Source organism: Meleagris gallopavo, chromosome 8 (genome assembly GCF_905368555.1).
Source record: "Meleagris gallopavo chromosome 8, MGAL_WU_HG_1.1, whole genome shotgun sequence".
Taxonomy (NCBI): Eukaryota; Metazoa; Chordata; class Aves; order Galliformes; family Phasianidae; genus Meleagris; species Meleagris gallopavo.
In genome coordinates, this window is record NC_139411.1 from 20,069,657 (window position 1) to 20,096,559 (window position 26,903).

The 26,903-nt window shown below is 38.0% G+C and overlaps 2 protein-coding genes across 10 annotated transcripts in view; one reads left to right on the plus strand and one right to left on the minus strand.

Annotated features, from left to right (window-relative positions):
- Positions 1–20: 20 nt before the first annotated feature.
- On the minus strand, positions 21–26,788 carry KIF11 (kinesin family member 11). Of its 9 annotated transcripts, none has more exons than XM_085229395.1 (25): positions 26,600–26,788; positions 22,367–22,450; positions 20,474–21,823; positions 19,564–19,813; positions 15,967–16,099; positions 15,741–15,838; positions 15,579–15,657; positions 15,034–15,219; positions 14,823–14,947; positions 13,177–13,267; positions 12,656–12,898; positions 12,439–12,534; positions 11,647–11,735; positions 11,092–11,179; positions 10,115–10,303; positions 8,822–9,029; positions 8,451–8,623; positions 8,041–8,163; positions 6,811–6,969; positions 6,353–6,492; positions 5,978–6,257; positions 4,851–5,073; positions 4,468–4,622; positions 4,019–4,135; positions 21–3,618 (listed from the first exon to the last, which is right to left on the minus strand). In XM_085229395.1, the coding sequence occupies exons 4-25, from the start codon at positions 19,572–19,574 to the stop codon at positions 3,493–3,495; spliced, it is 3,132 nt and encodes a 1,043-aa protein (XP_085085521.1). In that variant the 5' UTR covers positions 19,575–19,813; positions 20,474–21,823; positions 22,367–22,450; positions 26,600–26,788; the 3' UTR covers positions 21–3,492. The 9 variants fall into 9 exon arrangements, with proteins under 9 accessions (XP_085085521.1, XP_085085518.1, XP_085085522.1 ...); XM_085229392.1 differs by adding an exon at positions 22,696–22,799 and having other exon boundaries at positions 20,474–22,450; XM_085229396.1 differs by lacking the exon at positions 26,600–26,788 and having other exon boundaries at positions 20,474–20,638; positions 21,751–21,823; positions 22,367–26,457.
- Positions 26,758–26,903, plus strand: part of IDE (insulin degrading enzyme) — a 53,922-nt gene continuing 53,776 nt past the window's right edge. The window contains exon 1 of the mRNA XM_085229401.1: positions 26,758–26,877. The gene's annotated coding sequence lies outside the window, so the exon portion shown is untranslated. The remainder of the gene's footprint in view (positions 26,878–26,903) is intronic.

The window sequence follows — 26,903 nt, forward strand, 5'->3', positions numbered from 1 at the left end:
ACTCTGAAAAAACACTCAAATGTATTTTACATCAACTGTTTATTTCAGTCTTACATTTTGGTAATTAAAAAAAATAAAGTATACTTGTCAAGTTCAGCATTTCAGTCACTGCGCCTCACTCATTGAATTACAGTGTTGGGTTATAACAGGCCAAGAGTCCCCGGAGTATTTCAAGTGTAACTAATAAAGCCAAGGAAACATTTATGTAAGTTTAATATTCTGGAGAGAGAAAAAAACAGCAACAGCACACTCCAGTTAATCCCCGTTACTTTACAAAATCTAATTTTACGCCATCTAAAAGCTGAGTATTTTCATATAGTTTTGCACATCACTCTACATCTGATAGGACAGTTTTTGAAACAGAATAAGCATGATAAATATTGTTCAGACCCCTTATAAAAATGGCAGTTCATTTCAAGCTTTTTCCCTGAAGAGAGAACATGGAATCGAGCATTTGCTCCTTTTTAACATGTCTGAAGGGCACACACACAGTAATAAAGCGCCCTCATTCTTGCAGGCATGCCTTATAGGAACCAAAGCTGATTTCAGATGTATTGTGAACACAGAGATCTAAACATTCGCTTAGCTGCCCTGTGTTCCTATTGAGTTGTGAGTTTTTAACATTTTTAAGAATGAGCATAGCAGTACTGCTGTGAATTGAGTTTGGGTTCAACCTTCAAGAGCAGCCTACTTTGCTAGGTGGTCTACACCCCACCTGTAATAGTGCACCGTATAAACCCTACTAACACAAAACCTGGAATGATTTATTGTTATTTAAGTTCATAAAGCGACTATGTGTGTGGGCATGTAGCTTATAGAGCATAGTACTCTACCATAAAAAGTAGTTTCTAACAAGAAAAGAAAAAATAGTAGTCAAATGGCTATAAACAGTCATTTAAGAAGTATATATTTAGCAACTATATATTTTCCCCCCATTTTTAATGTTCTAAAAGATTAGAGCTCATTTTTTCCCCTTCAAATGCTTTATGATGGAGAAGGAATTTTAGCCTTTTTATATTTTTCCATTTCCTTCTACATTTAGATTTTCTTTTATCACCTGAAGAGTTCTAGGTGATAGAAGAGTTCTAGGCTCTCTTGTTTCCTCTGCTCATTTAACATACGGTTACAAGGGTGACTGATGTCTAACAGAACAAAGAAAGGTAGAGTCTAACAACTATGTAGCTTCTCACTCCTCTCTAGTCCCACACAACTGCTTCTGATACAACAGCTGTCAGCTCGGAAGCAGAAAAATTTCCTTTCCTCCACTGTCTCTTCATTGTTCACTTTTAATTGAAGAGAAAGCTGGTGGCTCTGATTATTGTTTCCTATTGTCTTTTTATCAGTCTCTCCACATTCTACCATATCACATGTGCTTAAGCTCTTCTTTTTCCCCTGTTCATTTTACCATTCATTGTACATATTTCCTAGTTTTTTTTTTTTTTCTTTTCTTTTTTTCTGATGTTAATTCAAGAGCTTCCCCACCTGGCTGCTAATCTGGAATCAGACAGAAAAATCGCCTGGTTAATTAGAACATGGCTGTACATACAATCCCAGTCACACCACAACTCCACCTCCAGCTCAGCACAACTAACTCAGTCAGGGTATGACCTTGCTACTTGTTCTGTGGAAACAGCTTCCACACTTCTTACGAACGATACTTTCTAACAAGCCAAATTGATACCATTCTGTAAACTACCCTACATCACACCAATTTCCTCTCTTCGGGTTAAACCTATGTATCCATTTAGCCCTGTGAGCAAAGTTAAGAGGTGTTTCTTACAGCTAAAGAAGTAGGTTTTGCTTTCTACTTTAGGGAATGCGCACACAACAGAGATCTCAGCATTTAATTACTACAAGCACCTATTTATCCTGCACCAAAGCTCAAGCCACACAGGTCTGAATATCTCTCTTAAAGTGCAGCACCTTTATTAAACAAGCCCTCACCCCAATTTGAATATAGGATTATTCTAGCAGAAGCATAAAATTATTAGTTTTTAAACCTGCTCTTGTAACAGATGTCCAACTAAAGCCTCGGTAAAATGCCTGCTCCTAAATCCTGGTTAGCAATTGGTGCTGGAGGTTTAGATGAACACTTCAGCGTTAGAGCCACCTAGTGGGAGAAGAGCCCATGGCAAGGAAGCAGAGAGAGGCTCTGTACTCGAATTTTTCATCCCATTCAGCTTTTCGGTGTGACCACTAGGCACCAGGCCCAATGAAAGAAACAATGATCTGCCGTAATATTATTGCAAATATAAGAAAACAGCTCTCTGAAAAGAGAAAGCAAGCAGTCCCAAAGATTCATACATCTGTTAAAAGTTCTCAATATGAGAAAAGCAATCTGCGTCCGCACCAGGGCAAATCAAACAGCTATGGACAAGGGTAGTTTCAAAAAGGTTAAATAAGTGTGTGAACTCTATATGGAAAATTGAGGGTGAAAGACTTGCAGAAGTGGCTTTTAGTTAGGAAATGGATAGATCACACTAACAAAAGTCTTGTCAGTGCTAAAGAATGCGGTACAATAACCTAGATGCCAAGCCTTGGAAAATTCTTACGCCCATGATGTTTCTGTTGTCAGAATTTCACAATATACCTACCAGTTCAATAGAATATTTCCGCAAACAAAACAGGATTTCAAAACCCCTTTTAGGGTTTCAAACTTCATATAATGGAAAGATCTGGCATATAAGCTAAGTACTAAGACAATAAAAATAAAAAATAATAAATTTGCTGCCTTGCTCATTTGGAAGGGAAGCTTTTGTCTCCTGCTATCCGTTGCTAAAGAAAAGCAATTAGCTTTGCCCATGAAGAGAAAGTAACAGGTAAGAAGTGGTACAGAAATATAGAAAATCAGTCCACCTGGTGGTTTAGCTAAGAGAATCACAGTGCAAGGGCATAATCAAAATTACTGATCTTTATCTATCAGCATTTGTCTGAATGGTGTCCAGGGAATCTATTTTGCAGAGATAATACTTTAGCTATGTTATCAAGTTTAAGACTGAAACCACATATGCGTAAACATCTGTACTCCTTGTATCAACTGATTTATTTAAAAGTATCCTAAAGACAACTATCTACTTCATAGTAACAGGAATCAGAGTAAGGCAGGTACAGAAACAGATCACATATTTACAAAAAAAAAAAAAAAAACCCACACAGCATTATTCCATATCCCTTCCTGCTACTACAAATCTACTAAGAAGCAGAAAGTAATCTATTACTTGACAAGATAAAAAAAATATGTCGCTTAACATACAGCACCATAACCCGCAGATTGTTTTTGTTGCTTTTTTTTTTTTTTAATAAAACTGTTAATACTTTGCAAGCCATCATATATAAAAACAAAACAAAGGCAGGACATATCGCGTCAAGTTTTGATCCAATGTTGCATCAATATATCACTATATACAGAGACAGAACAAGCAAGAGAACTTATGGCTCAGTAGATAACCAAAAGTATTTTATAAGAATCTGCAGTATATATGTATGTATATCTTAGTTCACTGATCTTAAGGGTAGTTTAGATTTAGGAAGTAGCTGTTCTGTCATATCTTCAGTTTTGTTTTTCTCCAACATCGCTGCAGCTTTGTTCTCTTTATCTTTTTTGTGACTTCTTTTGTGCTGGAATTTAAAGAAAATGTGTGATAAGTTTTGCATGTTAAGATAATGCAGGTCCACAATACATTGGTGGAAGAGAAAGGTCAAAAGCAAGGAAGAAAATTAAAATAACAAATAATAATTAAAAAAAAATAATCAAAAAAGCTAACTTATATCAGATCTCTAAGAAAATGTATTGTATTAAATTTCATCTTTTCCATTAAACCAAATATACCTAGCAAATCATGATATTTTTCTAGGTTGTTAGAATGTTTATTTTAACTGAAGTTTAACAAAGCATATTCTACAACATTAAAAGAAGTTGTGAGACTACACTAAAGGCTATCAGCAAATGATTTTATACTACAAGCCTATTATAGAATGATAACTTTCTTTCACTGTTTAGAATACCTATGAAACTTACCTGGAAAAAGGGAATGCCCCCATTTGCGTGACAGCTTATGTTTATATCCACTAAGTACTTGTCATCACCAAGGCTTTCACTGGATTCTTGCATCCCTTCCTCCTCTCCCAGCAGGTCCTAAAACAGAAGCATTCAGAGAAGTTCACTGAATGTTTGAATTTCCTACGCGAATGGAAGTGCTGCATTTCTTATAGATCTGACCATGTTTTATATATTTTTGTAAAAAAGAAATGAGAGCCTCTAAACAACTATTAAGGTCTTCCCTTGTTTTTCAAGACAGTTTCTCAGAAGCTCAGCATGCAACTCCAAGTACCACGCAGAAAGGCTGTAACAGTGCTGGGTTTCTGGTCAACTTTCCACAGAGATTAAAAAAAAAACAACAAAACAAAACACAAAACTCTTTAGAGATATGAAATCTTCACTGACATGTTTGTAACTCATATGCATACCTCATCTGCATTCCCCTCCACTTCCTGTATCACACTGTTTAGCATAGCATCAAGCGTTAATTGCTTTTGCCTCAGTTGTTCCAGTAGAAGTTCCCTGGGTTCTGTTTTCACCAGTGTGACTGGATAAGAGTAGTCTCTTCTCTGTGGAGTTGTCCCTTTAATGCAGATGGTATACAAATGAAAGGTACTATTAAACACATAAAGCAACTGCTTTAATTACAGATCAGTTTTACATTAACTCAATACAGAAGTCACACTTTCTTCAGTCAAGAAAAAAAAAGTGCAAGATGGCCAGCCGTATTATGTTCCTATCAACCTCTGAATACAGACTCCACCACTCAGATTGCTGTCCACAAGATTGACTCCTGCCCTACTTGAAATACCTGTTGGAATATCCACTTTAAGATCTTCTTTCAGGAAACCATTAACCTGCGCCAGTCCATGCTGTGCTTCTTCATTAAGTTTCAGCTTCTGTTCTAGAAGTACCCCCTGATCAACTTTCATTTGATCAAGAAGGATATTTAGTACCTTCTCCTCAGCACTTTTCTGAGTATCAATTTGGTCGGCAATTTCAGCTATTGCTTTATCACAGTTTTCTCTGTTTTTCTAGAACAAACAACAACAAGAGAAAAAAAAAAACAAAGCACAAAACATCAAGTTAACAGGAAAGTTAAGGTTATGGCCTCTTTTCTAAGATGTGGGTGCATGGTTAGTGACATGATCTAAAACGAAACAATTGTGAGACCTCAAATTGAGAAGTTTCAGTGCCAATTTTACATTCTCATTTCGAGAACTATCTTCAGAAGAAGAGTCAGTTTCTTAGAAAGTATGATCATTTCAGAAAGCTACTCTTCAAAATAAAAATGATGCCACCTGGTTCAGAACAGAATTCTTATGTGTCTACTCATAACACTTCATTAAATTAGGATTTTTAAGGGAAAGTGATAAAATCCTAACAGTACTAGAAGCTTTATACATTTCTAGAGGACAAAGAGAAAAAACAAACAAACAAACAAACACAACATACTTTGTCCTTCCCACTGTAAGGAAGTGCCTGAAGTTTTCAGTAAGTATAATAGTTAAAAGAGCACCTTTCCCAAGACTACAAATGCCTTAAGCACTTTAACTTTCTTAAAGTTAGCAAAACAAATTGGACTTGTCTGTTTCATTACAGCCTATATTTCATCTCTGTCTAAATCTCCCCGAGACACTACCTGTAATTAAGCTTTAGAATTAGAGCTACATGCGACAAGTAGTAAAAAGCTTAAAAGTACAGATGGAAGTTAGCCACATGGGATTACTCAAGACACATTTTAAGTTATTTGCACTGCTAGTTCGAACTCTTACTCAAGTTAAGCTTTTTTATTCCATCATAATGCATTTATTAGCATGAGTCTGCTGTGATCAAGCCTCCATTTTGTACTGATTATAGTTAAGAATTTTCCCCTATGAATTCTACTGTAGAAGTTTGTCTCCAAACATTGCATTAGACTATAATAGCTACAGGTACCTTTTGAAAACACATAAACTGTTGTTTTTCATCCCTGAAGGACGATAGCTGCTGATCGGTAAAGCTGGCTATCTGAGCAATTGTAAGTTCAGCACATTTATCAGCATCCTGAGACACATTTCTGAGATTGATGAGAAGTTGCTGACAGTGGTCAGTGGAATCTTCCAGCATCCTCTTGTTTTCACCATTTATAATCCTGAGCTCCTTAGAAAAATTATCCATAGATGCAAGAAATCTGCTGTGATTAGAAGCTGTACTGCTGACTAGGTCTGTAGTTTTCCTGCAACAACAGATGTGTAACAATTCAGACATTTTTGAAAGGTGGATTTTAACACATGTTGCATCAGTTCATACCAAAAGTAATCAGTTCCTTACAGGTGAACATTTTCTTGCACAGCAGTGATGGTGGTCTTCAAGCTTCCATTTTTTGCCAGTACATCAGCTAAGTTCTTCTGAGTCTCTTGAGCAAACAGGTCAAGCTGTCTTTGTAGTGAGGACATTAACTCAGCTGCACTCTGTTAAGAAAAGCCATATTTTTCAAGAAAGATATAACACAGTACAGCTTTATTATTCTAAAGCTTAAGTTACATTTTTTCTATAGATGACAGACACTTTGCCTTTGGAGATTTACGTGAAGACATATAAACTGGATGTGTTCATAGCAAGGGTAATTCTTGTTACTTTCCTACATAAGATACCTAATGTCACACAACAGAAGTTGAAAAGAATCAGGATCACCAAGCCACTGTCCCACCATTGCTTCTGAAACAAATACCATGCTAGAGAATTTAAATAACATGTGACACTACAATTTCTCTTTACTCTAAGGGTACCTTTGTATGTGCTAGTCTTGTCATTTCCACTTCTTCTCTTAAATTTTCACAATCATTCTGAAGCTGAGCAAGAACATTAGCTGTTTCTTCCTGTAATTTTTTCAAAGTAAGAGAAAGATCTTCAAAGAGGGTATCCATTTCTTTTTTATGACCTTCCATCTTTAAAAAAAAAAAAAACAAAACCAGAAGTTTATTCTAAGTTAAATGTTCGTTATTAGATAAGAACTGGATACTTATCTGTAGCATAATGGGCAAGAGAGGGGAGAAGAAACCTTTACTTCACAAAAACTGTCAAAGGCAAGTAAAGTATAGCGAGTAAATGGTAGCAAATAACATGCAGAACATTCTGAAGTAACAGAAAGGCACTTAGTATGGGCTTTCCTAAACAAAATTCAGCATGCAAAGTAGACAATAGGACTTAACATACTTGACTAAGACCAGAGTAAGAAGCAACAGCTTGTAAGACTTGTTACTGTTAAAGCTTGAAAACCAGCAGACAGCCTCTAGATGAAGTGAATTTATTTCAGATGAGAAGTAATTGACAAACATGGAGAGAATGAAAGAGTGGAACTGCAGTTCAAAGACTTAAAACATAATTGCCTAAGGAGGTTGTGAAGTCTCCATCCCTGGAGGCGTTCAAGAAATGTATAGATGTTAAACTGAGGGACATAGTTTAGTGAGAAATATTGGTGGTAGGCGGATGGTTGGGCTGGATGATCTTGGAAGTCTTTTCCAACCTTGCTAATTCTATGATTCTGTGATAGTGTAGACAAATAAAATCAAGCATAGGACTTTTATAAATGTAGCACTGTCTATGTATATCGTTATTGTACACTACCACATTCCCCATAATGAAAATAACTACGAAATAAAGTCCAATACAATAGCAGGAGAAATTTGAAGTGATAGAACTCATTTAAGTCAGCTGTTTCAGACTTCTATAATACAGTAGAGACTATACAAAAAATATTATCAAATATCTGTTATACATAGCTTTAGGTATCTACATTTTATCATTTGTCTGCAGCATTTAGGTGAGCAGCTGTGCCAATATAGGTAGCAAAGGAACACAACACACAGAAATGGAAGCCTGAAAGAAAAAGCTATAAAGTAAAACAACATAAGTGACAGAATAAAGGAGATAAAGCCAAACCAGGCATGAAAACACTAGCACTGCAGAAAAGGGAATATATGCAAGTTACATAAAAGAGAAAAAAATCTGTGTACTACCTTATCAGCCACAGCTGAATATTTTCTCATGTTAGTCTGAAACTGACAGTTTAGGCCCAGGACAAATTCTACCATTGGTGTCAAGCTATTTAATGCGCTTCCTAATCCTGACGCATGCTCCTCCTAGAAAGAACAATAGGAAAAAAAAGGTAAAACAAAATATGTAAGTCTCTTCAGTACTTTTCTAAGAAGCTATTCATATAGATAAGAAAGGTCTACGTGCTCTGCAGTTAGCTTTTGCTGTACAGCACATTACAGCTCGTATTGGGATGAGAAGGAAAGAGGGACATAATCATGGCCAAGTGTTGAAACAGAGCATCAGGAAAAAAAAAAAAAGTTTATAGCACCTCTTCTGATTGAGGACAATTTCATATACCTCAAATAAAAAGAGAGTATGTAAATTTACTAACAATTAATCTCAGTAGCTCAGCTTTATGATCGAGTGACAGATTCTCGTGTTGTAATACTTTTTCAGACATGCAGGAAACTTCTGTGGACACCAATTCCTTAAGAGAGGCAAAAGATGCTGATACAACTGATGTAAGAATATTAGCTGCTGAAGAACTGGTAGACAAGATGTCACCTACAAAAGAAATCAAAAGTGTTACAAAACTTACTACTCATAGCTGACCATCCGAGACACATTATTATGTAATCACTACATTGTTTAAAATAATGCTTAATCTTTCTACTAATATGGGTCCAATTTAAAATGCTGATCTTTGATAGTACTATTGCAAAATATAAGGATGACCTTCATATGTAGAGGTATTACACTTACCTATAAAATGCGTGTAAGACATCAACATCTGTTGCTGCTTCACACTGTTCTCATTAACTGAATTTTGTATTTTGTTGAACAAATCAGTCATTTGTTGTGCAAATGTATTTTGGACAACAGCATTATGCTGATCAACAGCCTTCTTACGGTCCAGTTTTGCGTGGAGACCAGATACATCTTTTGTGGTTTCTTCAACTGTATTAAGCAACTAAAATTTTTTTTAAGGTTATTTCAGTAGATATTTAAATCAGAAGCCAAGCATAAATTTATGTTCAGAAGAACTCTAGTTCTAAGTTGAAAGTGAAGCAGATATTTCCTTTAACATCAAATTACAACCGTTCTTAATCTTGTGCAATCTACAGTCTCAGTACATTAAAAATTTACCTACTAGAGAACATCTGCCCCCAACTCTCAAGTATTAAAATAGAACATACTCAGTATTCAGGGAATTAAAATACAATGAACATAGAACAGTAACCAAGAAATTCCCAGTAGCTTCAAATTTTCTGAAAGATTTGACAGTAAATATTTTAAATTGTACTGAAAGCAAGTGATTTCCAGTATTACCTCTGTGATAATTTAGAATATGAAAGTATAGTGGAAATTTGGTTTTGTAGCTAGTGTAAATGATTTCTCTACCCATTTATCTCACACAAACATTCCACAACCCACATGCAAAACTGAGCACCCGCTTCCAACCTTACAAGAACCTGAATAGAAAGAACTTTTCATATTGACTAAAGACACAGGATTAATCACCTTGCCCTTTAAATAGCAGGACTCTATCAAGTCTGTTTTGAAAATTAAGACCAGTCATAAACACATCAAAAAAGCCCCTAAATACCCTCTAAAATATAGAGACATGGCAATGGTTTCAGTTACTCAGTGAGTATTATTGCACATGTCCCTTGCTTCTTGCAATTTCTCTACTCTAGTTATGCATAACTTACTCTGTTTTAGGGTCAGGCTTAAGTGTCTAGTCAGGTAAACTAGTTATTCTGCAAAACAACTCATAACAATCGATACTGCAAAGCACTGAAACCCTTATGAAAAGCCAGTTTCAGACTGACAGTTTGCTGTTAGATACACAGGTTAACACTTTCACAGAGGAAGCCCTGCAATCTCTAAGTGGCTCCTCACTATAATAGTCAAAGAATCAATCATACTTTTTAAACCTTAAATTCATTTTTGTCACTCTCACATCATCCTTTAGTGACAAAGACATCTTTGAACAGATTGCTGAACCCTTAAACAGAGGAAGTTATTGTTACAATTAGCCAGGAGAGTGATAACCTTGCTAGCTGTGCCATGAAGTTTTTGTTCAGCATTTTCCAAAACTGAAACCACATATTCTTCTTCAGCCAGATGAACTTTGGTTTCTTGCAGATCTTTCTGTGTTTCTTCCAGTTCCTTCTCCTTGATTTCTAGATCTGTTTTACACTGCTCAAGTTCGTTTTTATTAACTGTGAACAGTTCAGTTACCTACAGTGTAAGACAAACATCAATACAGTAACATTGCTCTTTGCAAGCTCAACTGCAATTCATCATATATGCCTAGTTACGTCACAATACTAGAAAGCAGTTTGTCATCTACATAAGCAAGCAAGTTTCAGCGATTTCAGCTGTAAGAATCAGAAATTTTAAGTCTGACTAGAGGCTAGAAGAGTCTTTATTTACTGAAAACATCACAATCCAAAACTGTTTTTATTGTGAAAATCCTTCACTTCCCTATTCAAGTTATAAGGCCAACATTCGTTATATCACAATGAAGGAATCCCCACTAAACAAATATAAGCTGATAGAACGAGGAATAATCAGTAAAACTGATCAATAGGTAAGCTTGTTTTTACAGACTAGTTACATAGTCCATTTAAGAGAAATTTCCCAATTTTCTGCATATTCTTAATTTGTTAGTGGGAGCTCATCATCACCCTCCCCCCCCATTCTTTGCTTCTAAGCAGATAACTCCAACTGAGATTATGCTCTTTTACAAGAAGATTTTTGCTGAAAATTCAAAGAATATTCAAAGTTTTAAACATTGAAAGTTTTTTTGTTTTTTTTTTTTTAAATCAATATTGCAATCTGCAATTTCATATATAGTATCTGAAATTCTTAACTTCTAGAATTAGAAAATTCCACCAACTAATTACTGAGGACATTTAAGACCAAAATTTTTTCAAGCTATCATTGTTCAAACAACTCTCTTTCTTCCCTCAAGACATCTTCTCTTTATTCAGGGGATTTAAACCGCACTGAGAAGTGGCACTTACTCTTTTCATCTCTTCCTCCATGACAGTGATTTTGTCAATATACTCTGCAATTTGTTCTTCCTGAACCGTCAGCTTTCCATTCAGGGCTCTAAAGCAAAGATTAATAAGAACAATAACAGTAATAAAGCTCATTTCTAGATCAGCTATTGGTCTCATGCTGCATGTTTTGTCATTTCAAGAAGTATTGTTGACTTCAGCATTAGAATTTTCAATTAACGCAGACAGGATTAAAGACAGCTTATTTTGCTTTGAGAGAAGACTTGTTCATACAGAAAGTTTAAAATAGAAATTTATATATAAGCTGATAGAGCAAATAAGATATTAAAAAAAGATGCATGCTCGTTTTGCTTGAGGCAAATTCCACAAATGAAGTTCTCAGTGCAAGCATATTTCATAGGCTTCTATTTGTGTAATAACTAATTGCTAAAGAAGAAAGTAACTGGTCAGTTAAATCTTCCTAACTTAGCCTTAAGAAAATAGAACTGGAAACGTTTCTGTTTAAGGATGGGAACAACATATGCTGTTAGACATTTTATAGCAATCCTGAAGACGTACTCAAAATTTTCAAGGGAAATATAGACGCCATTTTTCTCACGTGTAGCAGCAAGGTCTCGTTTCAGACGCTCAATCTCTTCAGTATATTCCTGCATCAAGAAATAACCACATTTCAACTTCAGGAGAACTTTGAAAATGAAGTATAAATATTCAACAGATGTCTCAAAGATGGAATTATATGGAAGTTTTCCACAAGCACAGAAGGATGTTCCAGAATCTAGTGTTTCACTTCTGTGTCCAAATAAGTTCAGTGTAGCACAGACTAAATTCAAACCATTGGACACATGTAGAGCATTGAAACTTCCTATTCAAATTATTCTTTATTCCATTTAACAGTTTATATTGGGAATTGCAGCTTCTTTAATAGCATTCATGTTCTTCATAGGGCCTTTTCATTCATATTTACTGACAAGTTTGTTAAAGTTTAAGTATTTTCTAGAGAATTAAGCTGCTAATAGAGAAATCCAGCAAAAAAAAAAAAAAAAATCTACTGTTACTTAGTAGGTCTTCACTATCTGGTGAACAGGTAATCCGTACACAGTCATAGATAATAGCAATCACACTGTCTCCAGCTCTAGTTTTAGCAATAGCTTCAGTATTTGCACAGTGTTTAATAGTGTACCAGCAGAGTAGCTTAGTAAAGCATCCCCTCAGTGATTAAAATCACCTCAGAAATGTGCTTCTGGTAGCCAATTTCCCCATAGTTTCATAACATAATTTCTCCTATGCAGGAATTAGAAGAATCAAATGTATTCTGTCTTTACAGTAATCAAATAAATATGTCTAGCTTACCTTAATAAGAGCTTTTTTGGTCAGCTTCTGGTTAACTTCAGGCTTGTTCAATATGTTCTTTGCCCTGTGGGCATATTCTAGTGTACTCAGTGTTTCCTGTGGTAATCAGATAGAACATTAGAGGTTAAGCTGAGGAGAAAATATTTTTGGAAAAAAAAAACAAAACAAAACAAACACCCACAAACATTTAATCTGAATACCTATTCCTAAAATTTACCTCAAGATTTATAGATGCAGGAGAAACTGTGGCAATTATTGATGTTTTTGTTCGTCCTCCAAGAGAATCTTGAAGGATTCTTGTGAGTTTAGATTCCCTGTATGGGATATGTGGGGCTCTTTCTACTAGAGCAGAAATAACTCTTCCCAGAGTCAGGAGAGACTGATTGATATTTCCAGCTTCACGAGCTCTTTTGTCAACTGCCCCAGATCGACCAATGTTCTCACTTCCTGCAAGATCAACCTGAAAGAGGAAAGACATATGCTTCTATCTCAAATCACCACAAAGAATGCTTGCTCTGTTGCAGAACACAACATGCATGAACTAACACGCGTATTTGTTCAGGAGATTGTAGGAGTGATGAACGAGACAGACATTTCTAAGAATGACAAACAGTTCACATTGCTCAGAAAAATGATGATTTCCTTGCCCTTATAAGTGTTTAATTCTCGAGAGAATGAGGTTACATTATTTAGTTCATTACTTTAGTACTGTCAATGACATTTAATTCAAATACTTACCAAGTTTAGCTTCCCAATTTTAACAAGTTCTTCTCCATCTACTGTGGTTTCTTTCATATGGATAGTAATTGAAAATACGGAGTGCGAACGGCTATAAAAGAATTCAATTTCAGACAAACATTCTTTAAGCCAAATTATCTGCTTTCTACGAGACATTACTCCAGGTTAGTTATCAGTGCTCTTTATAAGGAATAAATGCACCCAATTAATTGCAACTTACACATTTCCAATACAATAAAAATTGTCTATTTTTGTCTCTATACAGGTAAGGAAATCATAATCTAGCAGGCTAGAATACCAATCAAACTTCAACCAGTTGCTTCATTGATGCATCTATCAAGTGAAGCCAACAGAAATATTTGATGTTGATACTTCTACGTTCTCTATTCATAGATACTTCAAGAAAACTGGCTTGCAGTTTTTGTAGCCAGTACAATAGGAACAGTTTTACAGAACATGAGATTAGGAAATTTAGTACTTTATACAGACTAAAAATCAGCAAGAATCGGAATCCAATATTAAAGATGTAGAAATTCAATTTAGTTTTCATTCAAAACATTTATTAAGTTAAAAAAAAAAAACACATTAGCGTGAGATTATTTCTTTCACAGCTTTCACAATAGGAAGCTGAGACATACAGTAAACCATAGAAGTTACGGCAGCTTGAAACCTACTTGCTCACAATGACAAACATGAAGTCTGCAGTTCAAGAATGAGAAGTCAGTAATAAATACTGAGATTTTTGACTAACACGTCTACCAGAATCTGATTGTGAGCTGCAATCATATGACATAGCCTGCATTGCCATACAAAAATCCCTTATTCTTATTCCTGACTTCCACAACACATCTTGTACATTTTCAGAAGCTAGCATTATTCTATTAGAAACAGATTTGAACATTGTTTTGTAAGTTCAGATTCAGAATCCTAATTATATTGTTGCCTATTGGTGGTGAGGAGAGGAAGGGACACTTCAGACACTTATGCCTAGATTTTTTCCAGTGAACAGGACCAGGAAGAAAAGACAACAATAAACCAATAATACCCCATAATAGCTAGAACAAAGACAATCATCTCTCTCACACAGGTGTATCTGCTAAACATCATCAATATTTACTGTAGAGATCATTTATCCCACGCTTAAACATACAGTATACTTCAATGATATCCATCAGACTTTTGTTTCCATAGAAATATAAAGCTTTGATAAAGCTAGCTGCTTAATTTAGAGTTATTAATAAATTCCAATATTCTACACATCAGACTAAGAATATTCTACCTCTCACACTGCACCTGGATAGGTGGAATTTCAGGACTACCATTTTAATTGTATATTTAAAATAGTATGCAGCCTTGAAACAAGAGCTCTTGTAATCACATCTTCTGACAGCAACAGCTTTTTAAGATGAGAGACTTCCATAATTTACGATACCTCTTCATACATGTACTAGAATACATCAACCCGCGGAATGCAAGAAAAAGTTTCTTGCTATGTTTTCCTAATCTATATGTGGCAACAAACTATAATATATAATCTCAATATCAGGTAAGGCTTACACTGGCTTCAACAATTTTTCCTTCTTCAGTAAAATCCAGTTTAATAGAACATTAACAAAAAAAGTTTCTGAAATATGCAAGATTTGTACCTGGAATATGCATTCATGTAAGTAGCTGCAGTTGTTCTCTTTGCTGCACCCCTTTCCAGGATCTGATAGACTTCATTTTTGTTGTGTACAGTTACCTCCTCTAAACCTTTAATAATTACACCTCTCTGTCAAAAAAGAAGACATGTTCATTCTACCTCTTCAAACTGTTCCAGAAGTCTTCATATAACAGATTTTGGAAGACTGCACTCACCTTGTTTCGGGGGTCATCAAACATCTGCAGTCTTTCTCCAACATCAGGAGCAGGATTCAGAAGATCAAAAAGCTCCTCATTATATATTTCCAAAAGAGAGACTTTCACTGAAAATTCAGTGCCATTCTCTGTGAGTTTTTCAAATATTTGATGCAATGTACGAGGTATTATACCTGCTAATGGATCCTATAGATTGAAATGGAAAAAAAAAATACATATATAGATGTACAAAAATAGTCAGGGGAAGAAGTGAAGTAGTGGCAAATTTTAGCTACATTCCGTTGGTCTAATGGATACAGACAAAAATACATTGAATAAAGATTATTTTCTGTGCAATTATTGCTAAGATTTGTATGTATGCATTAATGATGTAAAGTTCTAGTTTTCATAAGTAATGAGAAAACTCGTTAATTTACTAATGTTTACCAGAAGTCAGCTTCAGCGTTTGAAAGAAATCAACTTTAGGCTGTCTTTAGCTTTCTGCAATATCTACTTCTGTATTACACAGTACAGTTACAAGAGAAACTTCATGAATAAAAACATACCTCTTCCCAAGTGTACTCCTCGTTGGGTGACCGTTCCCCTTCCATCGTGAAAGTCTTACCAGTACCAGTTTGGCCATAGCTGTTAAGAATGAAAAATTAAGATGTAAACAAGAAACAAAAATTAAAGTGAAATTTTCTAATAATAATTACTGGGGTACTTACGCAAACACTGTACAGTTATAGCCCATGATAACTTCATCCAAAATGGGACACACAACACTCCGGTATACATCAATCTGCTTTGCCTGAGCTCCAAAAACCTGTCAGAGCAAAGACAACATGTCCTATTTACCAGTACAGTAACATATTGCACAGTGCAGACATCAGACTCTATTAAGAGAAATTTGCTGGGTTACATCTACAAGTCTCCAGCTTGACAAGCAGTTACCATATCAAACGTGTAAGTCTTTTTTAACATCTTGTCTGTGACTCCTCCAGTGCGAACGCTAACTTCTTTTCGCGCTTGATCACAGTCTACAACAGCATAGGAGTTTGCTTTACGTTCCGAGGCATTAAAAGGCCTAAAAGCAGAAGAGTATCAAATTAATACAATTGCTAACAGGAACATGAAATGGTCCAGAGGAAGGCCACTAAGATGATCAGAGGGCTGGCGCACCTCTTCTGTGAAAAAAGGTTGAAGGAACTGGGATTTTTAGCTTGGAAAAGAGAAGGCTTTGCGGAGACCTCATTGTGGCCTTCCAATATTTGAAAGTATGGGGTATGACTGTTTACAAGGGTGGATAGTGATAGGACAAGGGGGAATGGTTTTAAACTCAGACAGGGGAGGTTTAGGTTAGATACTAAGTGGAAATTTTTCCACACAGAGGGTAGCAACGCACTGTAACAGGTTGCTCAAGGAGGTTGTGGATGCCCTATCCCTGGATGCATTTAAGGCCAGGCTGGATGTGGCTCTGAGCAGCCTGGTCTGCTGGTTGGCGACCCTGCACATAGCAGGGGGTTGGAACTAGATGATCATTGTGGTTCTTTTCAACCTAGGCCACTCTATGATTCTATGATTTAAGAATCCACAAAATGATAACTGAGCAAAAGGAACATTAACTGATTTAAGTTAAAAGCTTTATATTTGTTTAAGGAAAACTGACAACTTGCTTTTCAGACATCGTTCTCCTTCTATTTGCCAGGACAAATAACCATCTATAGCTTTTCATGCATTTACATGGTTAGCTGTTTGTTGTTGTCTTTTTTTTTTTTTAAACAATAATAGGGTCCAGAAATACATTTATGACTGCTTATCTGCATGCATATTTAACTTGCAGTTAAGTCTTTTTTGCTATATTTATTTAACCAGTGAGTGAGGGGAGCAATTAAATGCTGCAAAGAGTTGTATGAATAAGCACCTTGAGAAAAGGAAAACTGTATGTACAATAGTTAAAGTAATAGCGAACCAAATCAATGCACTTCAGAAGTTCCCTATTTTTCCACTTAGACAAACAGTGCAGCCCAGTGCAGCCCACACGTCTCTCATGAATGACAACTCCCTAAGCACCAGACATGCTAATACAGCCCACAACTAGCAGAACAGTAGACAGCAATGCTGGAATCTTTATAATCCTGACACACTTGAATAGAATCTGTGAATTCTGAATAGAATTTTATAGGGCAGAAAATAATGCCTTTGGGTTTGGGGGACAAGAAGCCCATGCACCTTTTTATTCACATTTTTAAGTAAAGTTTAATAGAGATAAAAGAAAAAAAGTTCAGTATTTTCTTTTATCACTGGGTTAATCCAAATGTGGCACATAAAATTTTCCTTATAGGAGCATCAACAGTAATCAACAGTAACCCTCACAAAAAATAAAATAAAATAAAATCACATGCTATGTGTTTTTATATTTCATTCCGCAGTGTTACTGAGCTGTTACCCATACAGGAACTCCTCACTGTTGTGGCTGACATTTCCTCCTCATGGTAGCACTGAGACTGAAGTGTTAGATTCTAGATAGGCCACTTGATGCTTCAGCACAAGACAGTGAATGGAGTCAGGCTGCTGTGGTGACAGCTGATGATTACAACCATCTTGTTCACAGGAGGAAGTTATGGCTTTGGCTTTGCTACTTCTAAAATAGCAAAAAGCTGAACAGTAACTGTAGCCTGCTTTGCAGCAGTGTAACAGAGAACCAGATGAATGCAGACCAGAGAATTGCAGAAATGGCCTTATAATCACCTCGTGATTAAGGGGCAATTCAGTTAAACTAGAGCAAGTGCCAAGGTAAGCAGCAACTTGGCATGCTGCAATGGCATTTGGTGACAGGTTCATTCCCTTAAGGTATAGAAAGAACATTAATATACAACAGAATAATAGAATAGCTTAAGTTGGAAGGGACCTTTAAACACACAGCAGTGTACACATTCAAAAGTTTCAAACTCATGTTTTATTGAAACACAGTGACAGTGGCTTAAGGTTTTTGAACCATCAGGCTTCAGAAGCAAATTAGGGGCCACTGAGACAATTGCATCCGTTGATGTGCAAAGTGAGTAGAACTCGAGTGCTGCAGAAGAGAGATGGAAGGAGCTTTTGCTGCTCCAAAGTATCAGTCACAACAAAAGCAAAACACTGCTCCATACAATCCTGATGCTGCTATAGTGCACAACACAATCTTAATCGAATAGACACCAATACACAGCAAAGTTGCAGCAGAACGATGCAGCACTGGACAGATGGAAAAGAAGCCAATTGCTCGACAATGTTTCAAGTACAACTCTTCAAAATCGTTCGTCTTTTGCAATATCCTCACCTTTCACCAACACTTACACCAGCTTCCTAACGCCCATTCCAGCACCTTCTTACTAACATGGCAAGAATAAAAGCGAACGCTGCTTTTCATTGTTATTTTCAGCGTGCATTTGTTCAAGTACAACCTCCCAGCGAGAGGCGCCAGCAACAACGGGTAAGCCAGCGTCCGTACCGATGGCACAAAGAAACCTCGCGAAGGCAATTTAGAACACGGTATCGTTACCTACGCTACCTGTCGTTTAGCTGCCCTTACCCGTCCTACACAGCCTCACACCGGATAGTCACCGCTCAGCAGACGCCGACCCGTCCCGCACGGAGCCGCAGCTCGCCCTGGAGGATCGCCGACCCGACCTGACTCTCCCGCGCCACGCGGCTCGGAGCGCCTCGGCAACAGCAGGAGCAGCATCAGCACGCCCCGCGCAGCTCCCCTCCCTCGGGCCCGGGGCTCGCCGCGCCTACCTGCAGCGCACCACCACCTGGATGTTCTTGCCCTTCTCCTCCTTCTCCTTCTTCGAGCCGCCGCCGCTCTGGAAGCTGAGGGAGGCCATGGCACACCCGGACGCGAGCGGGCCGAGGACGACAGTAGAAGCACCGGCCGCGCTGCACGGGCGCGACTCAGGCTGAAGCCGAGACTCGGACCCAACCCAACGCCTGCGAGCGCCCGCCGCCGCCACCTTCGAACCGCGCGGCGCTGCCGCCCGACCAATCAGCGGGCGCCCGCGGGGCACCATGGGACTTACTTTCAAATTTCGGGTGACGACGCTAAAGCACGGCGGAAGCAGCCGATCCTGCCGTGAGCGCTGTGCATGCTGGGAACTGTAGTGCCGGCGGGGCGTCACGTGACAGGAAGATGGCGGCCCGCGCAGCTCCCTCCCAGGCCTCGCCCCGAAACCGAACCGGGAGGGGGCGCCACAGCCCAGCCCGTCAGAGCGCGCAGCTCCGCCCCGCTGCGGGGCAACGCGGAACTTTTCGCCGAGGGCGGCCGTGCCTGTGGGCAGGTCCTGCGGTACAGTGAATGAGCGGCTGCCACCGGAGATTTAATCAGTCCGGGATGGCTTGCTCTCAAGAAGTCCATATGGGATCCTGCGCATGTTCATAGCATCACCTACTACGGTGATTTTAGTTGCTGTTTTAGGGCCTTTCCAGTTACCCAAACTAGGATTACCACCCATAATTCCACAGGTTCCTTCCCCACCCCTTATTTTTTTAAATGGATGCTTTGAAACTTACACCTCCTCCATGAGCTCTTACAGCCGATAGAATGAATCTCAGCTTGCAAGGCTTGCGGTCCTTTTTGTGACAGTGCCACGAAGCAGCAGCACACGGTGCTCCTTCACCATTTACCTCCAAAGTTAGAGCAACGCCAGAGCTCATCACTTTCATCACAGACGTAACAGGGAAGGACGCAAGGTGCTGGGTTCTTGGTCTGCTGTAAGCAGGCACTGATTCAGAGAACACGAGATGTGTCTGACGTTACGGGCTGAGGATGAGGCAGGACAACAGCAAGGAAATCTTCAGTGCTTAACAGCAATGTTCATTAACAGCCTCTCCCAGCCACTGCCTGTTCTCTGTTCCACGTAAGACCTTACTGATTTCATGCCACTGAAAACAATACTAACGTATATGTAGCAATAATACATATGAAATAAAGCAAATATAATAAATAGCAAATATTACATAGGATATATATACTACATGAAAATAAAATTACTTTGCAAGGACAAATGTTCACAAGTTTGTAACCACCAGGTGAACTGCTGCCTTTCAATACCCTTTAGATTGTTTGGGCTCTAACCCAGAAAATAAGGCAATGAATCCAAGCAAATGGTTGTAACAAAAAAAAAAATCTTTTAATTTATAAGCACAGAAAAGTACAGAATCTATGATTTCTACCAATGCTGAAGCCTAACCTTGCAACCATAATGACTTTGGTGGGTTGATGAAACACTAATAAATCTATGGGCCTCTAATGAAACACTAAAATCACAATAATACATTTTGTTTCAGTTAAAATTTAACTAAGTAGGAAAATTAATACAAAAGCAACAGCAATTGCAAATTGAGACCACAATCATTCTTACTTTTTTTTTTTTTTTTAATATTATGTGTGTGCTAGGAGTAAAAAATAAATCATACTTACAGTTGTATTGGAGTTGCTGCTGGACTGGACAAGTTGAATGCAGGTTATGTAAACATTCTGAAACTTTACTTTTTGCTCTCTCCTCCCTCATACAGATCATAGAAAAGAAGGCAGCACTGACAGACAAGATGTCTTTTCATCTCATTTCTGCCTCTCTGTTCTTTTCTAGTATGAAAGTATGATCTGCGTTAGTCAGAATTTTGCTTAAAATGTGAACACATCTGTCATTAACATACAAGAGATCATACAAACCTGCATTTAAATAATAGGAATCAATCTAATTATTAGGAGGTAAATCTGTGGTAAGCGGAAAGCAGAAACTTCTGGTAATCAAGTTAGCTTAACAACTGCAGTTTAATAGCTGTAGCTCTGTTGTACAAAGTCAATAGACAGCACAATGGTCATACATTTCCTGAGATTAGGTTGTGCCTAAAGATACTAATACAGAATAAACACAAACTGAGTAACAGGGAGCTGGCATTTCACAAGCAATAAAAGTAAACATGAGAAAGAAAGAAGAATATTTAGGATAGTCTAAACAATAGTTAGGAGAATGACCTTTAGGAATGCATGTACATTGTACTGTGAGAAATGTTTTATTTTTTTCTTTTTAGGAAAAGACAAAAAGCCTTACAGAAAAGTAATCCAAACAGTAATACACACATCTGCCACAATGATTTCAGTAGCGATTACTAATCCCTATTTACTGATTAAAAAAAAGGAGGAGTTTTTCAATAAACCTTGAAAACAGGCCCATATTTTATAGTGATATTCACAGAAAATGAAATGTTTCAAAAATAACTCAATAAATCAGGTGACCTGGATAATTATAGGTATGGAGGCTTGGCAAATAGAATTGTTGACACTAGAACACGATTAGCTAAGAAAGTTATAATAATGAAGAGATATAATTACAAGCTTGGCCAAGACTTTTTGAAGGCTCAACAGAACTTCTTTTAACTACCAATATGGTACACACTATATAAGCTGAAATGGGCTAGAGAAGGGTCTCCATATGCAATCACCACTGAAGAATTAGCAGCAAGTTTAACACCGATAATGTTCAGTAAAAAGAGATAATTTTGGTGACATCCTGTTTAATATTACTAGCAACAAAGAATAAAAATGTACTGATTAATTGTATGACATTAAAGAGGAGATGACCTGTAACTCAGATTTACGCAACACAATCTCCACCTTTTGAACAACCCACCCAGCTGGCCAGCAAGATTCTAAACTGTTTTCCACATATAGAAAGTTGAACAATAATAACTTACACACTGTGCTGGTGTATTTTATGCTGAGGACAGCAGTTTCCTTCAGTCACAGTAATAAAAAAAAGCTGTTTCACTGGTAAAAATGGAAGATAAGATGTGATAAACTAAATACTCATTGTAAACATTTAAGGATTCAATGCATATGCAACATCAGTAAAAAGAGAACTGGTTTCAAATAATCAGAGAAAATACACAGAATAAAGAGTCTCTTTTTCATGTGTATGTGCCTGATTACTCAGTGTCAGGTGGTGGGACTTCTAAACTTGTTAGAGGCAACATAACTAAAAAAATCAACACCATATTTACAAGACCACATGCATTTGTATAATTACTTCAGAGCAAAGCTAAACTTTATCCTTACGCTTACTTATTCTCAATTAGGACATGCAGCTAGATGACATTTTTACATGAAAAAACAAGAAAATAATGGATGAGAAAACTGCAAACATAGATTTAATAGGATCTACTGAAGTCAAAAGGAAGTATCTCCTCGACTTCTCATTATCTTCTGGATTTCATATTTCAAAATGTTAATTCATTCACCATTTTTAAACTTAGTGCAGTAAACAGAGAAGCATCCTTCGTCAGGAATCTTCGTCAGGTATCTTTCCATTACCTGAGACTGTTCTATCTCCGTGACTGCATTTAGGTATGTGTCACACAAAGAGTAAAAAACATCTTTTTTTTTCCCCTTCTGTGTCTGAAACAAATAATAAAACAAGAAGTTATGGAGCATCAGATAGATTGGTCATATATACAAATACAAAAAATAAAAGGGAAAAAGAAATTATACTTACACCAAAGCTTATTAGGAAAACCCCAGAAGCCAAACAAATTGAAAAACAGAAATGTGTCAAGGTGTGAGTGAATATTACTTTAAATAGGAAAGCTGCTCTGAGAATACACATAAATGTATCATATACTAAGAAAGATGTTTATACATACCTTTATCGCTGAAACTGGTGAAGAGTGGTCATATAGAACATTAAGCTCATATAGAACATTAAGCTTCTGACAGTTGTTTGTGCAACTATGATTATTCTACGTGGCTGTGAAGTTTGGGAGATGAGGAAAGTTTAGAGAAAATGGAATTGTACTGGCATAAAAATGTCTGACCTTACTACAGACAATCCTTTTCTTCATAGTGTCTAAACATATGAAAATAGGTCTTTCTAACAGATGAAGTTATACCAGTTAAACAATACGTGTACAATTACAGGCATTAAATACTTCTGTTAACAAGCCATTAGAGAAAAACGATTTTTATATAAAGATATGGGAGATAATTCCTATGCCTAATTTCAATTTTCTAAGGGAATGTACCTGATTATTATAACATAATTGCAATTCAATATATCATGTTTATACATGACTTCCCTGATGTATAAAGATTCTATTAGGGAATTTACAGTTAGATGCACAGGTGTTACGGCTAAACATATTCCAGCAGTGATCAATAATGCTTTTTACAGCTACATCTTGTTATGAAGCTATCTCTATTTATTTTAGAGTGGAAATAACCATAACCTATGGGATTTTTTTCAGCCTGAGGCCAAATTTCTTCAGAGGCATTTTATGAGGACTGCTCCAAAAGTAATGCCTCTTATTCTGTTGGCCCACTGTCAGAAGCAGATGTTGGTGGTACAGAAGTAGAGGTTGAACCTTCCCATCAATATTCCTTGTGTTTTGTTGCTGTGTGACAGATGGCAGCAGAGGGGCAGTCTGCCATAGTGGCGTCTGATAAAAAAGTGTGCATGAAGCATGGGTGTGTCTCTGAATTTCTCCATGTGGAAACAATGGCACCCGTTGACATTCATCAGCAACTGCTGAACATTGATAGAGACCAAACAACGAGATGGTGGGTGGTGCACTTTACCATTGGTAGCAGTGGTCATCTCCACTGGTACAGATTTTTATGAGAACAGCAAGCAGGCTTTTGTTCATTGCTGACAAAAATGCATAACTAATGGGGGTGACTATGTTGAAAAAATAGTGTTTTGTAGCTGAGCATTTCCACTGTCATATATTGTTACTGTGCTCTTTATAGCTGTTGTAGTTTTCATGGAAGTAAATAGGAGGCATTACTTTTGGAGCAACCCACAGAAATCCAACTACAATTTTACTTGACTCCAGAATTTTAAATAGGTGGAAAAATGAGCTTCTATTAGAAACATGACAAGATTGTAATTGGAGTTTAACACTTGTTGCCTCAGTTTTCAACAGGAATAGAAAATACCTGTTTTATTCTCAACAGTTTTGAACCTGACTACTTTTAGGATTGCTCTTCCTGCACCATACAGCCATGTCACATATCCTGAAGAGGGATCTGCTACTTCATCAGGCTTCTTCATGGGTATTTTTGAATAATTTCCACAGTGACTCCAAATCTTAAGTCCTGATCTTTTTGACACCACCTTTTTTTCTTTTTCTCTAGAGCAGATAAGAAAATCAGCACCAACTGCCTTTAAGCAATTAAAGTCCTACAGGGGAAAAAAAAAATTAAACAGCTGGGCTGTTTAATAGAAAAAGTTCTTCACTTTTGGTAATAGCATTATATTAAAAATACTTGAAAAACATGCAAAATATGTCAAAAAAAATTGGATGAGGGTGGTTTCTGGTTAGTATATAAACTGAAACACAGAGTAGTTAATTATAATAATACGTGTTCCAAATAAATATCAGTGCAACACCACGGCCTCTAAACAAGCTTACAGGGAGTAGAGTCAGTAAGACAGGTGTAAAGAATAGTAGGTGTGAACTTTACTGTGTTTGACGTGTGAAGATGTGATTTTTCATCATTACAGCTACACAAGGAGAAGCCCTCATTCTAGTTGTGACTACTCCCAAAATACCACAGTTCTGCTGATGTAGTACGTTCCATGGTTTTATGATTTTTGGTTATTGGTATTCCCCATCATAATATCATGTAATGCACTGGGAGCTAAAGAGTTAATACTCCAGGTCCATGGATAGTTCCAGGTACCTGGCTTTCAGAAGAGAACAAAATGACATACTACATACCCCAGAGGACTTTGCGCTGTTTTGTTTCCGTTTTCCATTCAGAGGGAAAGATAGAACTGTTTGCAGATCACGAGATGTCTCTCTCTTTTACCTTTCTGTTTGTCCCAGCTAGACATCTCGCCTTCAGCATTACAGTAAAGTCTTTGGTTTTTGGAAACTCTCGTTTTATTTGATTTATTAGCTTCAATTCCAATTATATTGTATTATATTGTGTTATTTTGCATTCTGATATCTTTTTTAGTAAATTAGCTTCTCTCCTCAGATTGTTGCCACTGTTTTGTTTTTAGGCCTATCTCACTACCCTTTTCCCCACTTCCTTTTCCCGGGGCATGGGTCCATGGGTCCCACCACACCAGTAGTCACAGAACCGGGCCAAACCAGTCCTTAAACTGTTGACGTATATATACATAGCTTAGGCAAGATCTATAGAGAAGGGTGGTATTTATAAGAGCAACTAACACAGCTGAAAAAAAAACAGGGTGCATTAGGGTAGAAAACTCTTTCAGGACCTGAAAAAGGAAAAAACGGCTTGTACACTTTCACAGACAGCTGATACGACCCATCTACAACTTTTAATAGCAAAAGAGGCAGAAGCATTTCTTCTACTCCAAATCCCAACCTTTTAATCCCCTGGTTGCTTCAGGAAGAAAGCAGATCTATCACTAAGAGGCAATCACTTGGCAGTTTGCCTTTTTCCCAGTATGGCAATATTACCCTTTCTGATGCACAGGCAATGGTGATAGGATAGAATTAAGATTAAAGATCTCATCACTTGTCCTTTCCTTTTTCCCTCCACCCGTATCTTCTCTTTTACATATACTAGGAAATGGAAAAAAACAGATTACCTCAAACTAGAATCTTATGAGGACAATGTGACACTTCCTTTTTCCATGATGTACCATGTTGTGTTAAAACTAGGCTCCCACACAATTCTAAATCCAATCAGTTAATTTAGGCAGAGTACTGCTTTGCTCTAACCAGGTTTAGTTAACTTGTGAGACAGTTCTGTATCTAAACTGAGACCAGAATGTGGGTGTGCTTGATACAGACATGACTACTTTAAATTAGGAAGCTCAGGTACAGATAGGAACATCTCTATAGCAGCCCAGGCTTCAATGGGAACCAGCAGCTGAATGTCTACCAAAACTCCCTGACAGATTTTGTTGACCATCTGGAGTACCATGCTCTCATTCCAAACAGCTAATTTGACCAAAGACGACAGGTTTAAAGCTGCATCAGATACATCTTCACTCCCATCTATGGATATAAGAATAGCCTGAGCTGAGTCATTGGGTTCTGAGGGACAGCAGGGTCTTGTGAAGCGCTTCCAGCTGTGACCTACCACCTGTAAGGACACGGACTAAAAGCTGGCACCAAACGTAACAAATTGAGATATTTAAGTTTTGTAAAACAGGACAGTCGAAACAAGCTACATCTGAAGAAAGCAAGTTATTAGGAACACAAGCAGGTATTGTTGTGATTTTTTCAGGTTTTTTTTCCTAAAAATGAATTGGCCACAACCACCGCCTTCCCACAGGCAAGCATACCAACAGGAGAACGAAATATTTCCCCAGAAATCCAGAGGCCCGCAGTTACAGCAGCAGCTCATCCAGCCCAGCACTCGCACCCGAGGCAGCCCGCAGCGGGGCCCGGCACTGCACAGCTCACGGGCGGTGAGCGGAGGCCACGCAGCTGCTACAGGATTGCTCCCAAAGCTTAATTCCTCTCCCTGCGGGCAGGGAGGGTTCAAACACTGGCTCCACGACGAGAACTGAAATCTCAGCCACTCAGGGCGGCACCAAACTCAAATTAAGAGGCATCCAATTACCTTTTGTCTCGGCTTTCACCAGCAGGGAAACGGCCGGGCCCCGCGCGGTCCCTCAAGGCGGCGGCGGAGCGCTCCCGCTGCCCTTGGCTCCGTCCGCCTCCGCCGGGCGCGGCTCGGGGGCCCACCCGCCACAACGAGTGTCGCCCCGGCTCTCCGCCCAGCCACCCACCCCCGCCTCCTCCTTCTCCTCCTCCTCCTCCTCCTAGAGGCCCCCCCGCCCCCTCCCCAGCCGCAGCCCCCGCCCCGCCGGCAGCAGAGGCAGCCTGACGCGACCCCAGGTACGGGCCCCGCTAGGCCCGGCGCG

Excerpts from the sequence above, each read along its gene's own strand:
- KIF11 (XM_010714559.4), bottom strand. The coding sequence starts at position 19,064 with ATGGTGCCCCGCGGGCGCCCGCTGATTGGTCGGGCGGCAGCGCCGCGC. Across the intron at positions 15,658-15,740 it reads TATAACTGTACAGTGTTTGC|CTATGGCCAAACTGGTACTG; the intron begins GTAAGTACCCCA and ends CATTCTTAACAG. Across the intron at positions 4,623-4,850 it reads TAAAGTGGATATTCCAACAG|GGACAACTCCACAGAGAAGA; the intron begins GTATTTCAAGTA and ends TCTGCATTAAAG.